Below are 21,904 nucleotides of genomic sequence, written 5' to 3' on the forward strand. Positions count from 1 at the left end.
TCCACCACTTCAGTGGGCAGAGAATTCCAGAGAGAAGAAGTTCCTCCTCAACTCTGTCCTAAACTGACCCCCCTTTATTTTGAGGCTGTGCCCTCTAGTTCTAGCTTCCTTTCGAAGTGGAAAGAATCTCTCCATCTCTACCCTATCCAGCCCCTTCATTATCTTATAGGTCTCTATAAGATCCCCCCTCAGCCTTCTAAATTCCAATGAGTACAAACCCAATCTGCTCAGTCTCTCCTCATAATCAACACCCCTCATCTCTGGTATCAACCTGGTGAACCTACTCTGCACTCCCTCCAAGGCCAATATATCCTTCCGCAAATAATTTTCCTGTCCCGTCCGCCACGGGAATCGTAGCAGACTTGGTGGGGGAGCGGACTGTGCAAAGTTTCGTTAACCCCGGGTGGGATTTTCTGGTTTTGGGGCGAGTGTGGCTGGGAAATCCAGCCCACTGTGTCCCTTGTACAAAACCCCCAAACCCTCTGAGCGCTGACATTTCTTTGAGGGAAGACATTTTTCCCCGTCTCCCTCCCAAAGATCCTAAAAAAAACAATTCTTGGCAGAAAATAAAGAGGAATAATTGTAGTGAGGGGGTAAAGAAAACTATTCCAGCCACACATTAAGGCACATGTGTCAACTTACCGGGCTTCCGTCCACACCTGGTGACCCTCTTTCTCCAAAGTTTCCAGGAAATCCCTGCGGGCAGGGGAAACACGTTATCAGCACACAAAAAGAAACAGAAAACCAGTTCTGCGAGAATAAAGAAGCATCACTTTTAGCTGAAATATCGATTTTCCAAACGTTTCGGCCTAGTTGCCTACTCTGTGTAGAGAGAGCATCATTCTCACAGCTAACTTTCAGGTCTTGTTCTAAAAATTGCTCCACCAATCCTGTGGTAACAGAAGGCGGGTGCGCCATTTTCCTTGGTGGGCCGGGGGTGATGGTTGAGTTCAAAATTCACTTTAGCCCCTCCCCACCCCCTACATTTTACCTGAAAATAATATTAAATGCAGCCTACTTAATCTGGTATCAAAACCGCACATATTCTGCCAGGAACCAATTACACAATTCCCCTCAGAGTTTTGAAAGCCTTGGAATGGTGGTTCCCAAATTTCCCCTTCGCAAAGAATGTAAGCCGAGGGCCAACATTTCCTGGCTTTTCCCAATAGTTGGATCTTCCAGTCCCGCTGATGTCTACTCTCCCCTCCCTCACATCCCCAATGAAAAGTCATCCAGATTCGAAACGTTGGCTCTATTGTTAGACCTGCTGAGATTTGCCAGCATTTTCTGTTTTTGTTTGAGTCGTGGTGAGGTTTAGGAAGGGCGCCACGGTGGCACAGTGGTTAGCACTGCTGCCTCACAGCGCCAGGGACCTGGGTTCGATTCCCGGCTTGGGTCACTGTCCGTGTGGCGTCTGTGCATTCTCCCCGTGTTGGCGTGGGTTTCCTCCGGGTGCTCCGGTTTCCTCCCACAGTCCAAAGATGTGCGGTTAGGGGGATTGGCCATGCTAAATTGCCCCTTAGAGTCAGAGGGATTAGCAGTGTAAATACATGGGGTTACGCAGAAAGGGCCTGGATGGGATTGTTGTTGGCGCAGGCTCGATGGGCCGAATGGTCTCCATCTGCAGGTCGAGGCAATGACCTAGTGGTCACAAGACTATCAATGCAGAAACTCAGCTAATGTTCTGGGGACCCGGGTTCGAATCCTGCCATGGCAGGTGGTGGAATTTGAATTCAATGAAATATATCTGAAATTAAGAATCTACTGATGACCATGAAACCATTGTCGATTGTCGAAAAAACCCACCTGGTTCACGAATGTCCTTTAGGGAAGGAAATCTGCCGTTCCTACCCTGTCTGGCCTACATGTGACTCCAGAGCCACGGCAATGTGGTTGACTCTCAAATGCCCTTGGGCAACTAAGGATGGGCAATAAATGCTGGCCAGCCAGCGGCGCCCATGTCCCACGAATTAAAAAAATTGTAGAGATTATAGAAATCATAGAATCCATAGAATCCCTACAGTGCAGAAAGAGGCTATTCAGTCCATCGAGTCTGCACCGACCACAATCCCACCCAGGCCCTATCCCCGTAACTACCCCCTGAATCCCTCTAACCTGTACATCCCAGGACACTAATGGGCAATTCTGCATGGCCAATGCACCAGCTCTCAAACAGAGCACTTTCCCCTGGCCCTATCATATAAATCATAGAAATCATAGAAACCCTACAGTGCAGAAGGAGGCCATTCGGCCCATCGAGTCTGCACCGACCACAATCCCACCCAGCCCCTACCCCCACACATTTACCCGCTAATCCTTTGTAACTCCATGCATTTACCCTACTAATCCCCCTAACCAACACACCTTTGGACACTAAGGGACAATTTAGCATGGCAAATCAACCTAACCAGCACATCTTTGGACTGTGGGAGGAAACCGGAGCACCTGGAGGAAACCCACGTAGACACACAGACAGTGACCCGAGGCTGGAATTGAACCTGGGTCCCTGGCGCTGTGAGGCAGCAGTGCTAACCACTGTGCCACCGTGCCACCCAAATTCTGTGATTTTATTCCACGTAAACAATCCGAACCCAGCTGACACGTACACGGGAGGCCCAAGGCTCGTCGGGACTTGGAGATGTCGACCACAGAATGAAAACAAAGATTAGGTTTAGTTTATTGACATCCATGTTTCATCACCTTGTATCTAATTTTGCGGCACAGCTTGTGGGGCCTTCACGGCACACCAGTGCGGCGCCACGCTCCGGCTGGGAACCCCTGGTGTCAGCAACAGAGTTGCACGCAGCACTAGGAAATAATGAGGCGCCTGAAATTCCAGTGACGAGCTTTACCCAACCACACCCTGACACGGAAACGCTGGGCCATTTTCCGTGCATGCATTGAAGCCTGGTTATCTGGTCTGGCGCCAGCGCATGTCAGGAAGAAATATCGCAATTTTCCATCAATTAAAACCCTATGTTCTGCACACACAAAAATCATCCAATATCTGCTGTCAGCGGGCACAGTGCGGAGCTGCCAGATTTATATTTGGCAAATGACGCCCAATGCGGAGAAAGTACCTCCAGCGCCGCCTACTTGATGAAAGCGACCAAATATTTGTGGGCCGTTTGATTAAACCTTGACACATGTTAGTCAGCCGGGGATCAAAGTCGCATACATGTCTGATTGAGACCTAAATTGGACCAACTGGAAGTCAGCGTGTGGAGTTCGGAGGCCTGTCAGGGTGGGAAGGCCACAAGGAATTAATCTGACAGTTACAGCAACCTCAGAGAATCGTGACGGGGAGGTTTCACACGGGAATTTGTCAAAGTGTCAGTTCTGGAGAGGAAGCCAGTGTGAGGTTCTCCGGCTCCTTCAGCCTGTTTTCTCTCCAGATCTTGACACTTTGGGCGGACCTTTACCCGCACGTCTGCCCGTGGTTCGTACGATCCCACCCGAGGCCAACGGGGAATGCCGTTCTCCGAGCCTCGCCCAGCCCCCCGGAATCAGGGCGGGCGTGCCGGTGAAATTCCGGCCTTTGAAAGCAGAAAAGTAGAGTGGGTGGGGAGGGGACTCCTATACCAGGAATAATTTTAAATGGTGTCCTGATCACAAATAAAAAATAACTTCCATTGAATCCCTACAGTGCAGAAGGAGGCCATTCGGCCCATCGAGTCAGCACCGACCACAATCACACCCAGGCCCTATTCCCATAACCCCATGCATTTACCCTAGCTAGTCCCCCTGACACTAGGGTCAATTTATCATGGCCAATCAACCTAACCCGTGCACCTTTGGACTGTAGGAGGAAACCGGAGCATCCGGAGGAAACCCACGCAGACACGGGGAGAACGTGCAAGCCCCACACAGACAATGACCCGAGCCGGGAATCGAACCCAGGTCCCTGGTGCTGTGAGGCAGCAGTGCCAACCACTGTGCCACCGTGCCGCAGCCATTCCCTGCCTCCCCACCCGGATCACAAATAATAATTAACAACCCCACACCTCCCCACCACCATGGAGGTATCTGTGGCCACCCCCACCCCCCCGAAACCCCCATTCAGCCCCGGCATCCCCAAAATCCTATGGCCACGCTCCGCCCCCCCCTCACACCCAATCACAGACTCCGCACCTGAAGCTCCCCCTAAGGCCTGTCCCAGCACAGCCCCCCTCTGGCACACATTGGTACTGCTAGTGCCAACATGGCAGTGCCAACCGGTGCCGGGGGGTGGGGGGGTGCAGTGCAAGGGCCATTGCCAGGGCACTGTCTGGCCTAGTCCCTCTCCCCCAGGGGGGCAATACTGATCTTTGCGCCCCCAAAGAGATCCCCTCGACAGGTTTACATTTGGATAAACCCGTCGCCAACCCTAATTATATCACCGGCGACGTGTGGGGAAAGCTGGAGATGGCGAATACGCCGGCAAGATTTAAGATTTCCGGTTTTTGCCGGATTTATCTGCCTCCTCTGGAAATCTCAGACACGGAGAGTGCAGCCTCAAAATCCAACCCAGCATCAGAAGAGGCCCTTTCGTCCATCATGGGTGGCACAATGGTTAGCACTGCTGCCTCACAGCGCCAGGGAGCCAGGTTCGATTCCGGCCTCAGGTCACTGTCTGTGTGGAGTTTGCACATTCTCCCTGTGTCTGCATGGGTTTCCTCCGGGCGCTCCGGTTTCCTCCCACAGTCCAAAGATGTGCGGGTTAGGTGGATTGGCCGTGCTAAATTGTTGGGGGAACTAGCTTGGGTAAATGCATGGGGGTATGGGGATAGGGCCTGGGTGGGATTGTGGTCGGTGCATATTTGATGGGCTGAATGGCCTCCTTCAGCACTGTAGGGCTTCTATAGAAGATAGGAGCAGGAGGAGGTCATTCGGCCCTTCGAGCCTGCTCCGCCATTCATCACGATCATGGCTGATCGTCCAACTCAATAGCCTAATCCTGCTTTCTCCCCATAACTTTTGGTCCCATTTGCCCCAAGTGCTATATCCAGCCGCCTCTTGAATCTATGTCTGTGCCTGCCATCAATCACCTATCTATTCTAATCCGATTTGCTCGCACTCGGCCGGTAGCCTTGTATCTCATTTTTCCCCGCTAATTTGAGGCAGTTCTTGCAGTCAACATTTCAACATTTTTTGCATCTTCTGAACCATAGCACAATGGTCTCTGCAGCCAGTGTAGGAAAAGCACAGTCCTGGACCAAACCTCCTGCCCTGTCGCAGTCAATGGAGAGCTTCTGGCATCATTCCTGATGGACCATAAGAAGCGAGGACGTGGAGAGATCGCGGGAAAAAAAAATGAATCCCGGGTCAGTTCCCATTGTAAAGTGAGCAGTGGAATCGGAAGGTGTTCCTTCAGACACGAACAAAGCCCAGCTTGGAATACTGCGTGCAGTTCTAGTCACCCTATTATAGAAAGGATATCATTAAACTAGAAAGAGTGCAGAAAAGATTTACTAGCATGTTACCAGGATTTGATGGTTTGAATTATAAGGAGAGGCTGGATAGACTGGGACTTCTTTCCCTGGAGCGTAGGAGGCTGAGGGGTGACCTTATAGAGGTCTATAAAATAATGAGGGGCACAGATCAGCTAGATAATCAATATCTTTTCCCAAAGCTAGGGGAGTCTAAACCTAGAGGGCATAGGTTTAAGGTGAGAGGGGAGAGATACAAAAGGGTCCAGAGGGTGGTGAGTGTCTGGAACAAGCTGCCAGAGGCAGTAGTAGAGACGGGTACAATTTTGTCTTTTAAAAAGCGTTTAGACTGTTACATGGGTAAGATGGGTATAGAGGGATATGGGCCAAATGTGGGCAATTGGAACTAGCTTAGTGGTAAAAATGGGGCAGCACGGACAATTGGGCTGAAGGGCCTTTTTCCATGCTGGAAACCTCTTTGACTCTATGGATGGGATTTTACAACCTCGCTTGGGTGAGACCGGAAATTTCCGCCCGAGGTCAACGGAGATTTCTGTTGTCGGACCCTCTCCCACTCCGATTCCGTGGCGGGTGAGGTGGGTAGAGCTCCGACCTATGACTCTATCCCCAGTACCTTCTTGCCTGCAGCTAGCATGGTGGAGATGACTAGAGGACCATCTCCGGTTTGCTGCCCCTCCCTGCTGCCCTGTGGCTGCCTCTCCTGCAAAGAGAGAAATCTCTGGGGGGGGGTCAGCTGTGGAAAGCACTGAGAGGATGGCAGGACAGCATTTGTGGAGGATCTGTGAGAGGAGTTAGTGAAACATGGCCATGACATGAGGTGACTGCTCAGATAGGAATGGGTGGAGGTGTCTCTGTGCAGAGAGGGATGGGAGGACCTGTGAGATGTGCTGGTCTGTTGTCCAGAAGAATGTTGGGAAAGGCCAAGTGAGGGGAGTCTGTGAATGGACAGTGACACCAACCTGTCCTGGCCAGCTCATTAAACTTCACGTGACATGATTTATGGGAGCGAGGTACCACACTCCTGTTGTTACCCTCCTCTGTCACATCCAGCTATGCCTACTGCTTTTCAGTAGCTGCCCTTATCCCCCCATTGACAGGGAATAGAATCCTCCTGGACACACACACACCCCACAGCATCATCTCCAGGGACACAGAATCCCTACAGTGCAGGAGGAAACCATTCGGCCCATCGTGTCTGCACTGACTCTCCAAAAGACTTTACCTGGGCCCACTGCCCCCTCCTATCCCTGTAACCCTGCGTAACCTAACCCACACATTTATTTTGGACACTAAGGGGCAATTTAACATTGCCAATGCACCTAGGGTGGCACGGTGGCACGGTGGTTAGCACTGCTGCCTCACAGCGCCAAGGACCCGGGCTCGATTCCTGGCTTGGGTCACTGTCTGTGCGGAACCAAAAGAGAAAATGCTGGAAAATCTCAGCAGGTCTGGCAGCATCTGTAAGGAGAGAAAAGAGCTGACGTTTCGAGTCCAGATGACCCTTTTGCGAAATCTGCACGTTCTCCCCTGTCTGCGTGGGTTTCCTCTGGTTCCCTCCCACAGTCCAAAAGACATGCTGGTTAGGGTGCATTGGCCGTGCTAAATTCTGCCTCAGTGTATCCGAACAGGCGCCGGAGTGTGGCAACGAGGGGATTTTCACAGTAACTTCATTGCAGTGTTAATGCAAGCCAACTTGTGACACTAATAAATAAATACACAACCTGCAAATCTTTGGAGTGTGGGAGGAAACCGGAGCACCTGGAGGAAACCCACACAGACATGGGGAGAAGGTGCAGACTCTGCAGAGACAGTGACCCGAGCCGGGAATCGAACCCAGGTTCATGGCGCTGTGAGGCAGTAGTGCTAACCACCGTGCCACCGTGCCGCCCGTCGTTGGGGTGTGGTACTGCCTTGCCAAGTTGAGCTTCCAGCTGTGTAGGGTCTGTCACCAAAACCCCTGCCATCCATCCAATCCGACCTTTGCAGCATCCCTTTAAATAATGGAGTCATCGCACCCGCCTGCTGTGATTGGTCGGGAAGCACAAGAGGTCAGAGGTGATTGCAGTGGCTGGGTTGAAAAGCCGTCAGCAAACACGCTGCTGAATCCTCCCAATTCCTGAAAAACCGCCAACCTCTCCCGCTGTGAGAGGGTCGAAAAGACAAAACACATCTCACTGACCCTGAGTCGACACAGGTCTGTGAATTGGACCACATGATGGGCAGGATTCCCCCCATCCCCGGCGTCTTTACCACCGGTGCAGGAGATGGCTCACTATTGGCCGCCGGCGGGTTCGGAAGTTCCTGCTGATGTTCAGTGCGGCTCCCCCATCCCGCTACCAGGACGGGATGTTAATTATATTTTTATTCAATGAAAATTGGTTGAATCGAGAAATTGAATCTCCAATGATACCCTCTTGCGTTGGTTTTCATGTTTGATTCGATTTGATGTATTATTGTCACATGTTTCTTTCATGCTATACAGACAAAGCATACTGTTCATAGAGAAGGAAAGGAGAGAGGGCAGAATGTAGTGTTACAGTCATAGCTCGGGTGTAGAGAATGATCAACTTAATGCGAGGTAGGTCCATTCAAAAGTCTGACAGCAGCAGGGAAGAAGCTGTTCTTGAGTCGGTTGGTACGTGAGCTCAGACTTTTGTATCTTTTTCCTGACGGAAGAAGGTGGAAGAGAGAATGTTCGGGGTGCGTGGGGTCCTTAATTACGCTGGCTGCTTTTCTGAGGCAGTGGAAAGTGGAGACAGCGATAATGGATGGGAGGCTGGTTTGTGTGATGGATTGGGCTACATTCACGACCCTTTGTGGTTCCTTGCGGTCTTGGGCAGAGCAGGAGCCCATACCAAGCTGTGATACAACCAGAAAGAATGCTTTCTATGGTGCATCTGTAAAAGTTGGTGGGAGTCATAGCGGACATGCCAAATTTCCTTAGTCTTCTGAGAAAGTAGAGGCGTTGGTGGGTTCTCTTAACTATAGTGTCAGCATGGGGGGACCAGGACAGGTCGTTGGTGATCTAGACACCTAAAAACTTGAAGCTTCGTCCCCATTGATGTGGACAAGGGCATGTTCTCCATTACGCTTCAGTTACTACACACCAGTTCACCAGATTCTCTATTTCATTCCTGTACTCTGTTTCCTCAGTGAGGTTGGAGCTTTGGTGGCTTCAGCTTGGAACTCAGCTGACCGGGCCACCGATTCTGGAGGTAGGGCTTTGGACGGCCAGACAGGCATTGGGGTTGGGCCTCAACTTGTAGGCTGAAATTTTCTGTCCGCTCCCGCCACGGAATCATCCGGTCCCGTCGATGGCAATCCCCTCCCACACCTCCCCCCACCACTGCGGGTTCGCCAGTGGCAGAGAGTGTGAGCAATGGGGAAACCCATTCACGACTGCGGAATGGCAGATCCCTCTGCTGGCCAGCGATGGAACTCCTCCCCGCTGCCGGAAACCATTCCGCAGGGACGCGCGGAAAATCCAGCCCCTTAAGGTAGCCAGCTGCGGCTAAATGGAGAGCTCTCTGACCTGTGGGTCAGGAGGTCATAGGTTCACTCTAAAAACCTGAGAACAAAAATCTTGAATGAGACTCCAGCCCAACACTAAGAAAGCACTGCTTGTCACAAAGTATCAATGGGGACGATTTTCCCATCATTAGCGCAGTACAAAGAACAAAGAAAATTACAGCACAGGAACAGGCCCTTCGGCCCTCCAAGCCTGCACCGACCACGCTGCCCGACTGAACTAAAACCCCCGAACCTTCCGGGGACCATATCCCTCTATTCCCATCCTATTCATGTATTCGTCAAGACGCCCCTTAAAAGTCACTATCGTATCTGCTTCCACTATCTCCCCCAGCAGCGAGTTCCAGGCACCCACCACCCTCTGTGTAAAAAACTTGCCTCGTACATCTCCTTTAAACCTTGCCCCTCGCACCTTAAACCAGTGCCCCTAGTAATTGACTCTTCCACCCTGGGAAAAAGCTTCTGACTATCCACTCTGTCCATGCCCCTCATAATCTTGTAGACTTCTATCAGGTCGCCCCTCAACCTCCGTCGTTCCAATGAGGCCAGGAGAATTCGCGGGGGGGGGGAGGGCGATTTGCTGGGTTCCCACAAGCGTTTGTGCCCCCGCTAGCGCCTACCAACGCCAGATTTCTGGCGCGGTCTACTCAGCGCTGGAAATCGGTAGGGCCAGCATCTAAATGATAATTTAAATATAATTTAAATCTATTGGCGGGCCCGGGACTGAATAATCCAGGCTTGCCAGCCTCTCCCACCCCGCCAGTGTTTCACACCAGTGGGGTTTAGAGTAGCTCCCCACTTTCAGGGAGCTAGCAGCCCGGCCCCGCTGAAGTGACGGGGGGGGGGGGGGGGGGGGGGGGGGGGGGGGGCAATCGGGGTCCCCTGGGGGTTGGGTGGTGGGGGGTGGTGCCCCCTGGGCATGGGGAGAGGCCCAGTGGTTTCAACCTCCCAGGCGGGAATAGGCACCATCCTCTGAAATCGAATGATATTCACGCTGGGGGCCTCTGCACCGCACAGAGTGTGGGAGATTCTAGTCTGAACTCCCACTGAAACAAAAAACAGCATGAATTACTCCAGTTTTCCCGCAAATTCAGCACTTCGAATTTTTGGGGGAGATTTCCACCCATTGCCTATCCCATGAGGAGACACTAAGTCGGTTAGGATTGTACTCACTGGAGTTTAGAAGAGTGAGAGGGAATCTCATAGAAACTTATAAAATTCTAACAGGGTCAGATAGAGTAGATTCAGAAAGAATGTTCCCAATGGTGGGGGAGTCCAGAACTAGGGGTCATAGTTTGAGGATAAGGGGTAAACCTTTTAGAACGGAGGTGAAGAGAAATTTCTTCACCCAGAGGGTGGTGAATATGTGGAATTCACTACCACAGAAAGTAGTTGAGGTCAAAATGTTGTGTGATTTCAAGAAGAAATTAGATATAACTCTTGCGGCTAAAGGGATATGGGAGGAAGGGGGGGATCAGGATATAGAATTCGATGATCAACCATGATCAAAATGAATGGTGGAGCAGGCTCGAAGGGCCGAATGGCCTCCTCCTGCTTCTAGTTTCTATGTTACCACCATTCATGATTTGATTTGATTTGATTTATTATTGTCACATGTATTAACATACAGTGAAAAGTATTGTTTCCTGCGCGCTATACAGACAAAGCATACCGTTCATAGAGAACGAAAGGAGAGGGTGCAGAATGTAGTGTTACAGTCATAGCTAGGGTGTAGAGAAAGATCAACTTAATACGAGGTAGGTCCATTCAAAAGTCTGACAGCAGCAGGGAAGAAGCTGTTCTTGAGTCGGTTGGTACGTGACCTCAGACTTTTGTATCTTCTTCCCGACGGAAGAAGGTGGGAGAGAGAATGTCCGGGGGGTGTGTGGGGTCCTTAATTATGCTGGCTGTCATGAAGTACTGCCTGTCAGAAGTGCTGACTCGCGGGTGAGATGATAACTTGAGACCCCGGGTGTACATTCAGGTCCCGTGACACTGTTGCAAAGGAGAGCCGGGACACCAACCCCAGGGCCTGCTTCGTATTTATCCCCCAATCAACATCACCAAAACACAATGGCCTGGTCATGATCGTATTACTGGTGAGAGGAAGGAGTTGCTGCATTTTCCAACAGTGATTCTGTCTCTCTTGCAAACATTTTGTTGGCTGAAAAACACTTGAGACAAAGTGAGTCAACTGAGGACACTATGTCAATGTAAACCTTCCTTCCCTTCAATACTCCTCTAGACCACTCGATAAGCCTGTCTACACTTCCCGCTGCCTCGGCAAAGCAGCCGGCATAATTAAAGACCCCAAACATTCTCTCTTCCACTTTCTTCCTTTGGGAAAAAGATACAAAAGTCTGAGGTCACGTACCAACCGACTCAAGAACAGCTTCTTCCCTGCTGCTGTCAAGACTTTTGAATGGACCCTAACTTGCATTAAGCTGATCTTTCTCTACACCCTAGCTATGACTGTAACACTACATTCTGCACTCTCTCCTTTCCTTCTCTATGGACGGTATGTTTTGTCTGTATAGCGCGCAAGAAACAATTCGGAGCGCTGCTCCTTCCTCAGGTGAGTCAACTCAACTCACTCCTTCCTCACTCACCTGATGAAGGAGCAGCGCTCCGAAAGCTCGTGATTCCAAATAAACCTGTTGGACTTTAACCTGGTGTTGTGAGACTTCTTACCCTGAAAAAGGAAGGCTGAGGGGTCTAATCTAATAGAGGACTTTAACATTGGGAAAGGTTTTGATCGAGTGAATACCGAGAGAACGTTTCCGCTTGTGGGGAAGAACAGAGCGAGAGACTATCGACAGAAGATGGTCACCAAGAAATCCAATCGGGAATTCCGGAGATACTTCTTCACCCAGAGAGCGGTGAGAATGTGGAACTCGCTGCCACAGGGAATCATCGAGTCATGGCATGGTCACAGCATAGTAGAGGCCATTCAGTCTATCATCAAATCCATGCCGGCTCCGTGCAAGAACAACTCTCCTCGCCCCCTCCTCCCCCCGCCACTCCTGTGCCTTTCTCCCCAAACCTGAAAAGGTTACCGTCTTCAGATTATTACGCGGTTGCCTCTTTGAAAGCCTTGGGTCGGGCAGCACAGTGGTTAGCACTGCTGCCTCACAGTGACACGGTGGCACAGTGGTTAGCACTGCTGCCTCACAGTGACACGGTGGCACAGTGGGTTAGCACTGCCGCCTCACAGTGACACGGTAGCACAGTGGTTAGCACTGCCGCCTCACAGTGACACGGTAGCACAGTGGGTTAGCACTGCCGCCTCACAGTGACACGGTGGCACAGTGGTTAGCACTGCCGCCTCACAGTGACACGGTGGCACAGTGGTTAGCACTGCTGCCTCACAGTGACACGGTAGCACAGTGGTTAGCACTGCTGCCTCACAGCGCCAGGGACCCGGGTTCAATTCCCGGCTCGGGTCGCCGTCTGTGCTGAGTTTGCACCTTCTCCCCGTGGCTGCGTGGGTTTCCTCCGGGTGCTCCGGTTTCCTCCCACAGTCCGAAAGACGTGCTGGTTAGGGTGCATTGGCCGTGCTAAATTCTCCCCCAGTGTGACCCGAACAGGCGCCGGAGTGCGGCGACGAGGGGCTTTCAGAGTAACTTCATTGCAGTGTTAGTGTAAGCCTAGTTGTGACACTGATAAATAAACTTTAAACTGAGTGAATCTTCCTGCACCACACTCTCAGGCAGTGCATTCCAGATCCCAATCAGTCGCTGCATAACAATATTTTTCCTCTTGCTGTCACTGCTTCATTGAACAGTAATTAAGGGAAAGCTAGACGAGTATGTGAGGGAGAAGGGAGTGGGGGTTGCTATGAATTCGATGAGGAAGAGTGAGGGGAGGTTGGAGTGGAGCGTAAATACCAGCAGGGACCAGTTGGGCTGAATGGCCTGTTTGGTGCCATATAACTTATGTAATCCTATGACACAGAAAGTGAACACAGTTGAAATAGGAGCAGGAGGAGGCCATTTGGCCCATCAAGCCTGTGCTCCACCATTCAATAAAACTATGGCTGATCATAGAAACTCTACAGTGCAGAAGGAGGCCATTCGGCCCATCGAGTCTGCACCGACCACAATCCCACCCAGGCCCTACCCCCGCATATTTACCCGATAATCCCTCGAACCTATGCATCCCAGGACTCTAAGGGGCAATTTTTTTTTTTAACCTGGCCAATCAACCTAACCCGCACATCTTTGGACTGTGGGAGGAAACTGGAGCACCCGGAGGAAACCCACGCAGACACGAGGAGAATGTGCAAACTCCACACAGACAGTGACCCGAGCCGGGAATCGAACCCAGGACCCTGGAGCTATGAAGCAGCAGTGCTAACCACTGTGCTACCGTGCCGCCCCATTCTTCCATCTTGGCTGATGATCTTCCATCTTCATGCACTGTCCCAACATTCCTTCATTCCCTGAGTGCCAAAAACATCTGTGCACCTCTGTCTTCAATATATTCATCAACATCTGTCTGGGGTGGAGAACTCCATAGATTCACAACCTTTGGAGCGAAATAATTTCTCCTCGTCTCAGTCCCGAATGGCCGACCCCGTATCCCGAGGGTGTGACGCTGGGTTTCTAGACAGGGAAACATGAGGCGAGGTTCTCTGGCCCCCCCCAGCTGCATCTTCCTAGCGCCGGCAGCATCTTCCCGCCAATGTCAATCGGATTTTCCACTGGTTCCACCCGACGCCGCTGGGAATCCCACAGCGGGGCTGCGGCGTCAGAGGGACCGGAAGATTCCTCCGGTGCGAAGGGTCGGAGAATTCCGGCCGTGATCTCAGAACCTGCCCTGTCAGGCCCCTTAACAACTTTAAAGGGGAGAATTTTACGTTCCACCCAAGGTGGGTTCTGAAGCGCGGAGTGGGGGAGCGTAATACTGAATGGAGGGGGTGTCCCCCCAACCCCCGGGAATCCGCCCACCCAAATCTCGACTCAATGACAGGAAACTCAACCAATCATAGAATCCCTAACGTGCAGAAGGAGGCCATTCGGTCCATCGAATCCGCACTGACCACAATCCCACCCAGGCCCTACTCCCGTGACCCCAAATATTAACCCTGCTAATCCCCCTGACACGAGGGGCAATTTAATACAGCCAATCCACCTAACCTGGTTATCTTTGGACTGTGGGAGGAAACCGGAGGAGCACCCGGAGGAAACCCACGCAGACATGGGGAGAACGTGCAGACTCCACACAGACAGTGACCCAAGCCGGGAATCGAACCCGGGTCCCTGGCGCTGTGAGGCAGCAGTGCTAACCACTGTGCCACCGTGCCACCCAACTCAATCACAGTGGCACAGTGGTTAGCACTGCTGCCTCACAGCGCCAGGGACCCGGGTTTGATTCCCGGCTTGGGTCACTGCCTGTGTGGAGTTTGCACGTTCTCCCCGTGTCTGCGTGGGTTTCCTCCGGGTGCTCCGGTTTCCTCCCACAGTCCGAAAGACGTGCTGGTTAGGGTGCATTGGCCGTGCTAAATTCTCCCTCGGTGTACCCGAACAGGCGCCGGAGTGTGGTGACTAGGGGATTTTCACAGTAACTTCATTGCGGTGTTAATGTAAGCCTACTTGTGACACTAAATAAACTAAACTTAAACTTTAACTTTAACCTGTTAAGGTTCTTAAATGGTCATTTAATGGACTCTGGAGGCATTCTCAGAGTTGAGGTGTTCCCTCCCCCACAGGATGTTGGAGCTCCAGGACCCCCCCACCCTGGCAGATCTCTAGTGTACCTCGTAATTATGCAATCACGCCCCCCTCCTGTGATGTGGAGGTGTGTGTGTTGGACTGGGGTGGGCACAGTAAGTAGTCTCACAACACCAGGTTAAAGTCCAACAGGTTTATTTGGTAGCACGAGCTTTCGGAGTGTCGCTCCTTCATCAGGTGGCACTCACCTGATGAAGGAGCAGCGCTCCGAAAGCTCATGCTACCAAATAAACCTGTTGGACTTTAACCTGGAGTTGTGAGACTACTTATCGTATCCCTCCCTCCTGACCACCCACCAGGATTGTCCGGGAGTCTCCCACAATTCCATCTCCATGACGCTATTGCTGTGCGACGCTGGAGAAAAACCATCCGGACATTTAATAAAATGATCATTTTGTTTGGACATTTCTCTTTACCAAGATGGAGAATGGGGAGGGGCGGGGGAAAGGTTGTTTATCTGGCAGTCAAGCGTCATTCATTTGGGTAATGAGTCTTTTTGCTTTCCAATTGCCGTGGGAAGGCGGTGCGTCACAAGGATGGATGCGTTGGCAAATCATATGATAGAAGCTTGGAAAATAGGAGCAGGAGGAGGCCATTCGGCCCTTCGAGCTTGCTTCACCATTCATCATAATCATGGCTGATTATCCAACTCAATAGCTTGATCCCGCCTTTCCCCCCAAACCCTTCGATCCCTTCGCCCCAACTACGATATCTAACCGCTTCTTGGAGACATTCAATGTTTTGGCCTCAACTGCTCTCTGGGGTAGCGGATTCTACAGGGTGTCCGCTCTCTGGGTGAAGTACCAGCTGTATTTGGGTAGGTTCTAATCACAGCCTATCTTGTTCGAACAGAAAGTCGTCGAGTGTGTTTTTCATTTAAAACAACAGGGGAATGCCATCCCTTTATAAGGACGCTACTGTCTGATTTGGCTTCTGAATTGCTTCCTGTGCCTGCCTGTGAACCCGAACAGTGTTAATGCAAGCCTACTTGTGACACCAAGAAATAAACCTTACTTTAACTCTCTCCGAGGTTCCTGTGCAAGGGACACCCAGGTTCCTCTGAGTGAGACAGTTCCCAGATGGAACCACATCTCCGGGTCTCTCTTTCTCCTTCAGCTATCCTATGCCATGAAATCAGAAGCCTTGAGTTGTTATTTCCAACTTTTAGTCCTTGTAGTTTTTCTCTGCCTCCCTTGGGATGCTAAAACCCTGCATCAAACCTCCCTACGTTTGGGCGGCACGGTGGCACAGTGGTTAGCACTGCTGCCTCACAGCGCTAGGGACCTGGGTTTGATTCCCGGCTTGGGTCACTGTCTGTGCAGAGTCTGCACGCTCTCCCCCGTGTCTGTGTGGGTTTCATCCGGGTGCTCCGGTTTCCTCCCACAGTCCGAAAGACGTGCTGGTTAGGGTGCATTGGCCATGCTAAATTCCCCCTCAGTGTACCCGAACAGGCGCCAGAGTGTGGCGACTAGGGGATTTTCACAGTAACTTTAATACAGCATCAATGTAAGCCTACTTGCGACACAAATAAATAAACTTTACATACAAATTAGGAGCGGGAGTAGGCCATTTGGTCCCTCAAGCCGGCTACGCAGTTCCAAAAACTACAAAAAAACTACAAAGAGTCGTGAATGAAGTACAGTCCATCACACAAACCAGCCTCCCATCCATTGACACTGGCTACACTTCCCGCTGCCTCGGCAAAGCAGCCAGCATAATGAAGGACCCCACGCACCCCGGACATTCTCTCTTCCACCTTCTTCCATCGAGAAAAAGATACAAAAGTCTGCGGTCACGTACCAACCGACTCAAGAACAGCTTCTTCCCTGCTGCCGTCAGACTTTTGAATGGACCTAACTCGCTCTAAGTTGATCTTTCTCTACACCCTAGCTATGACTGTAACACTACCTTCTGCACCCTCTCCTTTCCTTCTCTATGAACAGTATGCTTTGTTAGTATAGCACGCAAGAAACAATACTTTTCACTGTATGTTAATACATGTGACAAGAATAAATCAAATCAAATCAAATTATGACAGATGGTAACATAGAAACATAGAAACTAGAAGCAGGAGGAGGCCATTCGGCCCTTTGTGCCTGCTCTGCTATTCATTTTGAACATGGCTGATCATCGAATTCTATATCCTGTATGCTAATGCATGTGACAATAATACATCAAATTAAATAAAAAGAAAATCAAAAAAATGGTTGATGTGACTTTGACCTCAAGCTCCAAGCCGCTGTCTGGCTCCCAACAGGGCGCAGAGGAGATTTCCTGCTCAAAAAATCTAAAACGTCAGAATAATGGAGGACTGGCAAGTTCACACCATCTCTATCTCCTCACTTTCAAACATTTTTTGCCCCAAAATTAAAGACTCCAGTTTTTCCATGCTGCTCATTTTTAACATGATTCTCTTCCATTACAACCCTTCCACTGTTCCTTCTCTCCCTCTTTCCCTTTGATATTTATTTCCCTGTGCCAGATGCCTATTGGAGTAAAGAGTAACGTTCCACTGCCAAGAAGTGAGTCCGGGGTATCCTGGCACATTTCCACCTCTGTGTTACTTTCATCCAAAAATAGGATTGAATTCTCTCTGACTGAGCACCAGGTTTTACAACAGATTCAAGGAGTGTTTGAAAATGCTCGCAGTGCAGATAAAACAAAAGGACTTTTGCCAATATTCTACTTGAGTGAAGCCGCCTGCCTGGTGTCCCACTTGAGGGGCGCATGGTAGATAAAGGAAGCATTGTTCCTCGTGGTACAGTACGATGTCTCGATTACGGCCGTCCAAAAACAGGAGTTGTCTGAACATTTTCAGAATGCGCCACGCATCAATTTCAGTTGTGTAAAATCAGAGGATACTAACATACCTGGATAATTCGGATATGCACTGCATCGGCACAATGTGGAGCCGGACTTCTTCGCTCTGGTCTATTCCTGAGCTCCTGATGTCCCTTGACCTCACCCACGGTGGCACGGTGGTTAACACTGCTGCCTCACAGCGCCAGGGACCCGGGTACAATTCCCAGCTTGGATCACTGTCTGTGTGGAGTCTGCACGTTCTCCCCGTGTCTGCGTGGGTTTCCTCCGGGTGCTCCAGTTTCCTCCCACACTCCAAAGATGTGCAGGTCAGGTTGATTGGCCATGCTAAATTCTCCCTCAGTGTACCTGAACAGGCGCCAGAGTGTGGTGATGAGGGGATTTTCACAGTAACTTCATTGCAGTGTTAATGTAAGCCTACTTGTGACACTAAATAAATAAACTCAAACCACCCCATCCGAATTCCGCCACGGCCTCGGGCCTGGGGCTGCTGATTTTGAGGCACTGTGGGTGGGATTTTACAGCCACGCTTGCCCCAAGACCGGAAAATCCTGCCCGAGATCAACGGACCTTTGCATGGTCCTGTCCCGCCCGCTATGATTCCCATAGCGGGCGGGTCGGGGAAATTCCGCCCTTCACCCGTATCTCTGTTGCTGCACAAAAGATCCCAAAAAAAACCATGGGCGGGATCTTCCGTCCGCCCTCACCCTGAAACCGGAAAATCCCGCCCGAGGTCAGCGGACCTTTCCATGGGCCGCCCCTCGCCCGCTCCGATTCCCGCGGCGGGCTGGACGGGAAAATTCGCCGCCATTTGTCCAGCCCAGCCTTACTTCACCTCACGCCTGACAGCAAGCTCGAAGATTAGAACCGCAAACTTTGTCGCTGAAGATGTGACATGGGGTGGGATTCACCCGCTCCTCTCGGTGTTTTTTCTCAGCGGTGGGAAGCGGCGTGCCGCTCACTAGCACTGGGATCCTCTGGTCCCGCCGCTGTCGGGGGCGAGGTTCCGTTGAAACCACCCCACGTTGCCAGGAAACCCGCGGCAGGGGTTGCGTCACCGGTGGGACCAGAGAATCCAGCCCGCATGAACAGTCAGAGAATTCCAGCCATGGTCGAATAGCTACTGCCTCTTAAGTTTCAATGGCTACTTGATGTAGCGTTGAACCACACAGCTCAGGAATGGAGCAGCTTTGATCCCTGGTCCCAGACTGATGAATAATAAAGATGCGATCACTGGCAGCTGAAAAGGGACAGTCACAGTAAAGTCCTATTGGGCGGCACGGTGGCACAGTGGTTAGCACTGCTGCCTCACAGCGCCAGGGACCTGGGTTCGATTCCCGGCTTGGGTTGATTGATTGATTTGATTTATTATTGTCACATGTACAGTGGAACCCCGATTTAACGCGCCCCGATTTAGCGCAAATTCAGATATAACGCGATGAATCATTGGACCCTTTTTTTCCCGCTCAGATTGGCAAATTTAGCGCGACCCCGATTTAGCGCGACCCCGATTTAGCACGACCCCGCTTTTTTCGCAATAACATTTTATGGACCCCAACCATCGCGTTATAACGGGGCCGCACTGTATTAACATACAGTGAAAAGTATTCTTTCTTGCGTGCTGTACAGACAAAGCACACCGTTCATAGAGAAGGAAAGGAGAGAGTGCAGATTGTAGTGTTACAGTCATAGCTAGTGTGTAGAGAAAGATCAACTTAATACGAGAAAGGTCCATTCAAAAGTCTGATGGCAGCAGGGAAGAAACTATTCTTGAGTGGGTTGGTCCGTGACCTCAGACTTCTGTATCTTTTTCTCGACGGAAGAAGGTGGAAGAGAGAATGTCTGGGGTGCGAGGGGTCCTTAATTATGCTGGCTGCTTTGCCGAGGCAGCGGGAAGTGTAGACAGAGTCAATGGATGAGAGGCTGGTTTGCGTGATGGATTGGGCTACATTCACGACCTTTTGTTGTTCCTTGCAGTCTTGGGCACAGCAGAAGCCATACCAAGCTGTGATACAACCAGAAAGAATGCTTTCTATGGTGCACTGTCTGTGTGGAGTTTGTATGTTCTCCCCGTGTCTGCGTGGGTTTCCTCCGGGTGCTCCAGTTTCCTCCCACAGTCCAAAAGAAGTGCTGGTTAGGGTGCATTGGCCGTGCTAAATTCTCCCTCAGTGTACCCGAACAGGCACCGGAGTGTGGCGACTAGGGGATTTTCACAGTAACTTCATTGCAGCGTTAATGTAAGCCTTACTTATGACACTAATAAATAAACTTTAAACTTTATTCTTGACAAACCTGAGGAAAAGTGGATATTGGACAAGAACAGTGGGGGTGAAAGTTACCAAGGCACTAGTTCAAAGGCAATGGAGCTATCCTGAGTTTCCTGGCCATGGTGGCACAGTGGTTAGCACTGCTGCCTCACAGCACCGGAACCCGGGTTCAATTCCAGCCTCGGGTGGAGTTTGCACATTGTCCCCGTGTCTGCGTGGGTTTCCTCCGGGTGCTCCAGTTTCCTCCCACATTCCAAAGAAGTGTGGGTGAGGTTGATTGGCCGCGCTAAATTGCCCCTTAGTGTCAGGGGGATTAACAGGGTAAATACATGGGATTGCTGGCCTGGGAGGGATTGTTGTCAGTGCAGGCTCGATGGGCCGAATGGCCTCTTTCTGCACTGTAGGGATTCAATGATCCTATGATTTATCCCTCAACCAACATCACGGAAGCAGATTATTTAATCATTATCAGGTTGTTGCCTGGAGTCTGTGATGTTCAGATTGGCTGCCGTATCTTTGTACATTTCAATAGCGACTTCATTTCAAGCGTTCTTCCTTGGCTATAACTTTGGGATATCTTAGGGTCTTGACAGGCGCTATTGAAATGCAAGATGTTCTTTCCACTCTTGTGTTTCCCTCAAAGCGAAACAGTGACCTCGCCTGGTTGAGGCTCGTAAAATCCCGCGCGAGGCTAAAGGAAGGTTCCGGTCTGCGATCCTCGCCCTCCCCGGAATCTGGGCGGGTGAGGCAGTAGAATCCCGGCCTGTGAGTTGCTACTCGCTGTTCTTGATTACAGAGAAGCCGTATCTCAGATAGAATGGAAGGATCTGGGTGATATAATTGCCCAGGCTTTGAAACAATCAGCTTTTTTTTTTACACGCCAATTTACGTAACTTGGAATGCTCTTTGTGCCAAATGGATTATTTCTGGAGTGTAAAGAGGAAAGACATTTACCAGTTTTGCTCCAATAAGTGGATACACTTATCATTTATCCAATCACACGGACTACTGTAATCCAAGCATCTTAACTTCATGTCAGCGGAATGTTAAGGCACTCAGACAGCAACAATAACAGTTAAGCACTGAATCATAGCTGTTGCTGATGACTGAGGTATTAAGGCAGTATGAAGCACTGCAGAGCGAATGTCTTATATTCAAGCTGCGGTTCTTTGTAGTTAGTGCCGCAGGAGTTGGAACCCCCCCCCCCCCCCGCTCCACCCCCACAACTGGCCTCTACGCTGCTGGGACAGGCAGAAGAACAATCAAGGAGAGTCACTTCAGCGAGATACTGAGGCTGCAAGCGCCTGTGAGATCCAACTCTCCCTGGGGAGTGGGCAGAAAATGAAAGGCACGGTGGTTTAATTTTAGAAATAGGGATAAGGGGATATGGGGAACAGGTGTGGGGAGGTGGATTTGAGACCGGGGAGAGATCAGCCGTGATCTGATTGAATGGCGGAGCCAGGCTCGAAGGGCTGAATTTGCCGACTTCTGCTCCTAATGCAGAATCCGTGGGGTGGCAGAGGGGGCGGCACTGATTAGCACGGCTGCCTCACAAGCGCCAGGGACCCGGGTTCAATTCCAGCCGCAGGTCACTGTCTGTGTGGAGTTTGCACATTCTCCCCATGTCTGCGTGGGTTTCCTCCGGGTGCTCTGGTTTCCTTCCACAGTTCAAAGATGTGCAGGTTAGATAGATTGGCCATGCTAAATTGCCCCTTAGTATCCAAAGATGTGCGGGTTAGGTGGATTGGCCATGCTAAATTGCCCCTTAGTGTCCAAAGATGTGCGGGTTAGGGGGATTGGCCATGCTAAATTGCCCCTTAGTGTCCAAAGATGTGCGGGTTAGGTGGATTGGCCATGCTAAATTGCCCCTTAGTGTCCAAAAATGTGTGGGTTAGGTGGATTGGCCATGCTAAATTGCCCCTTAGTGTCCAAAGATGTGCAGGTTAGGGGGATTGGCCATGCTAAATTGCCCCTTAGTGTCCAAAGATGTGCGGGTTAGGTGGATTGGCCATGCTAAATTGCCCCTTAGTGTGAGGGGGACTAGCTAGGGTAAATGAGGGTTACGGGAATAGGGCCTGGGTGGGATTGTGGTCAGTATGGGCTCGATGGGCTGAATGGCCTCCTGTAT

General features: G+C 50.8%; 1 protein-coding gene across 1 annotated transcript in view; it reads right to left on the reverse strand.

Moving 5' to 3' along the window:
* col27a1b (collagen, type XXVII, alpha 1b) overlaps positions 1 to 21,904 on the reverse strand; it is a 610,967-nt gene that overhangs the window by 361,152 nt on the left and 227,911 nt on the right. The window contains exon 18 of the mRNA XM_078227545.1: positions 643 to 696. Coding sequence (XP_078083671.1) covers positions 643 to 696 — 54 coding nt within the window. The remainder of the gene's footprint in view (positions 1 to 642; positions 697 to 21,904) is intronic.

Source organism: Mustelus asterias, chromosome 13, assembly GCF_964213995.1.
Source record: "Mustelus asterias chromosome 13, sMusAst1.hap1.1, whole genome shotgun sequence".
Classification (NCBI taxonomy): domain Eukaryota; kingdom Metazoa; phylum Chordata; class Chondrichthyes; order Carcharhiniformes; family Triakidae; genus Mustelus; species Mustelus asterias.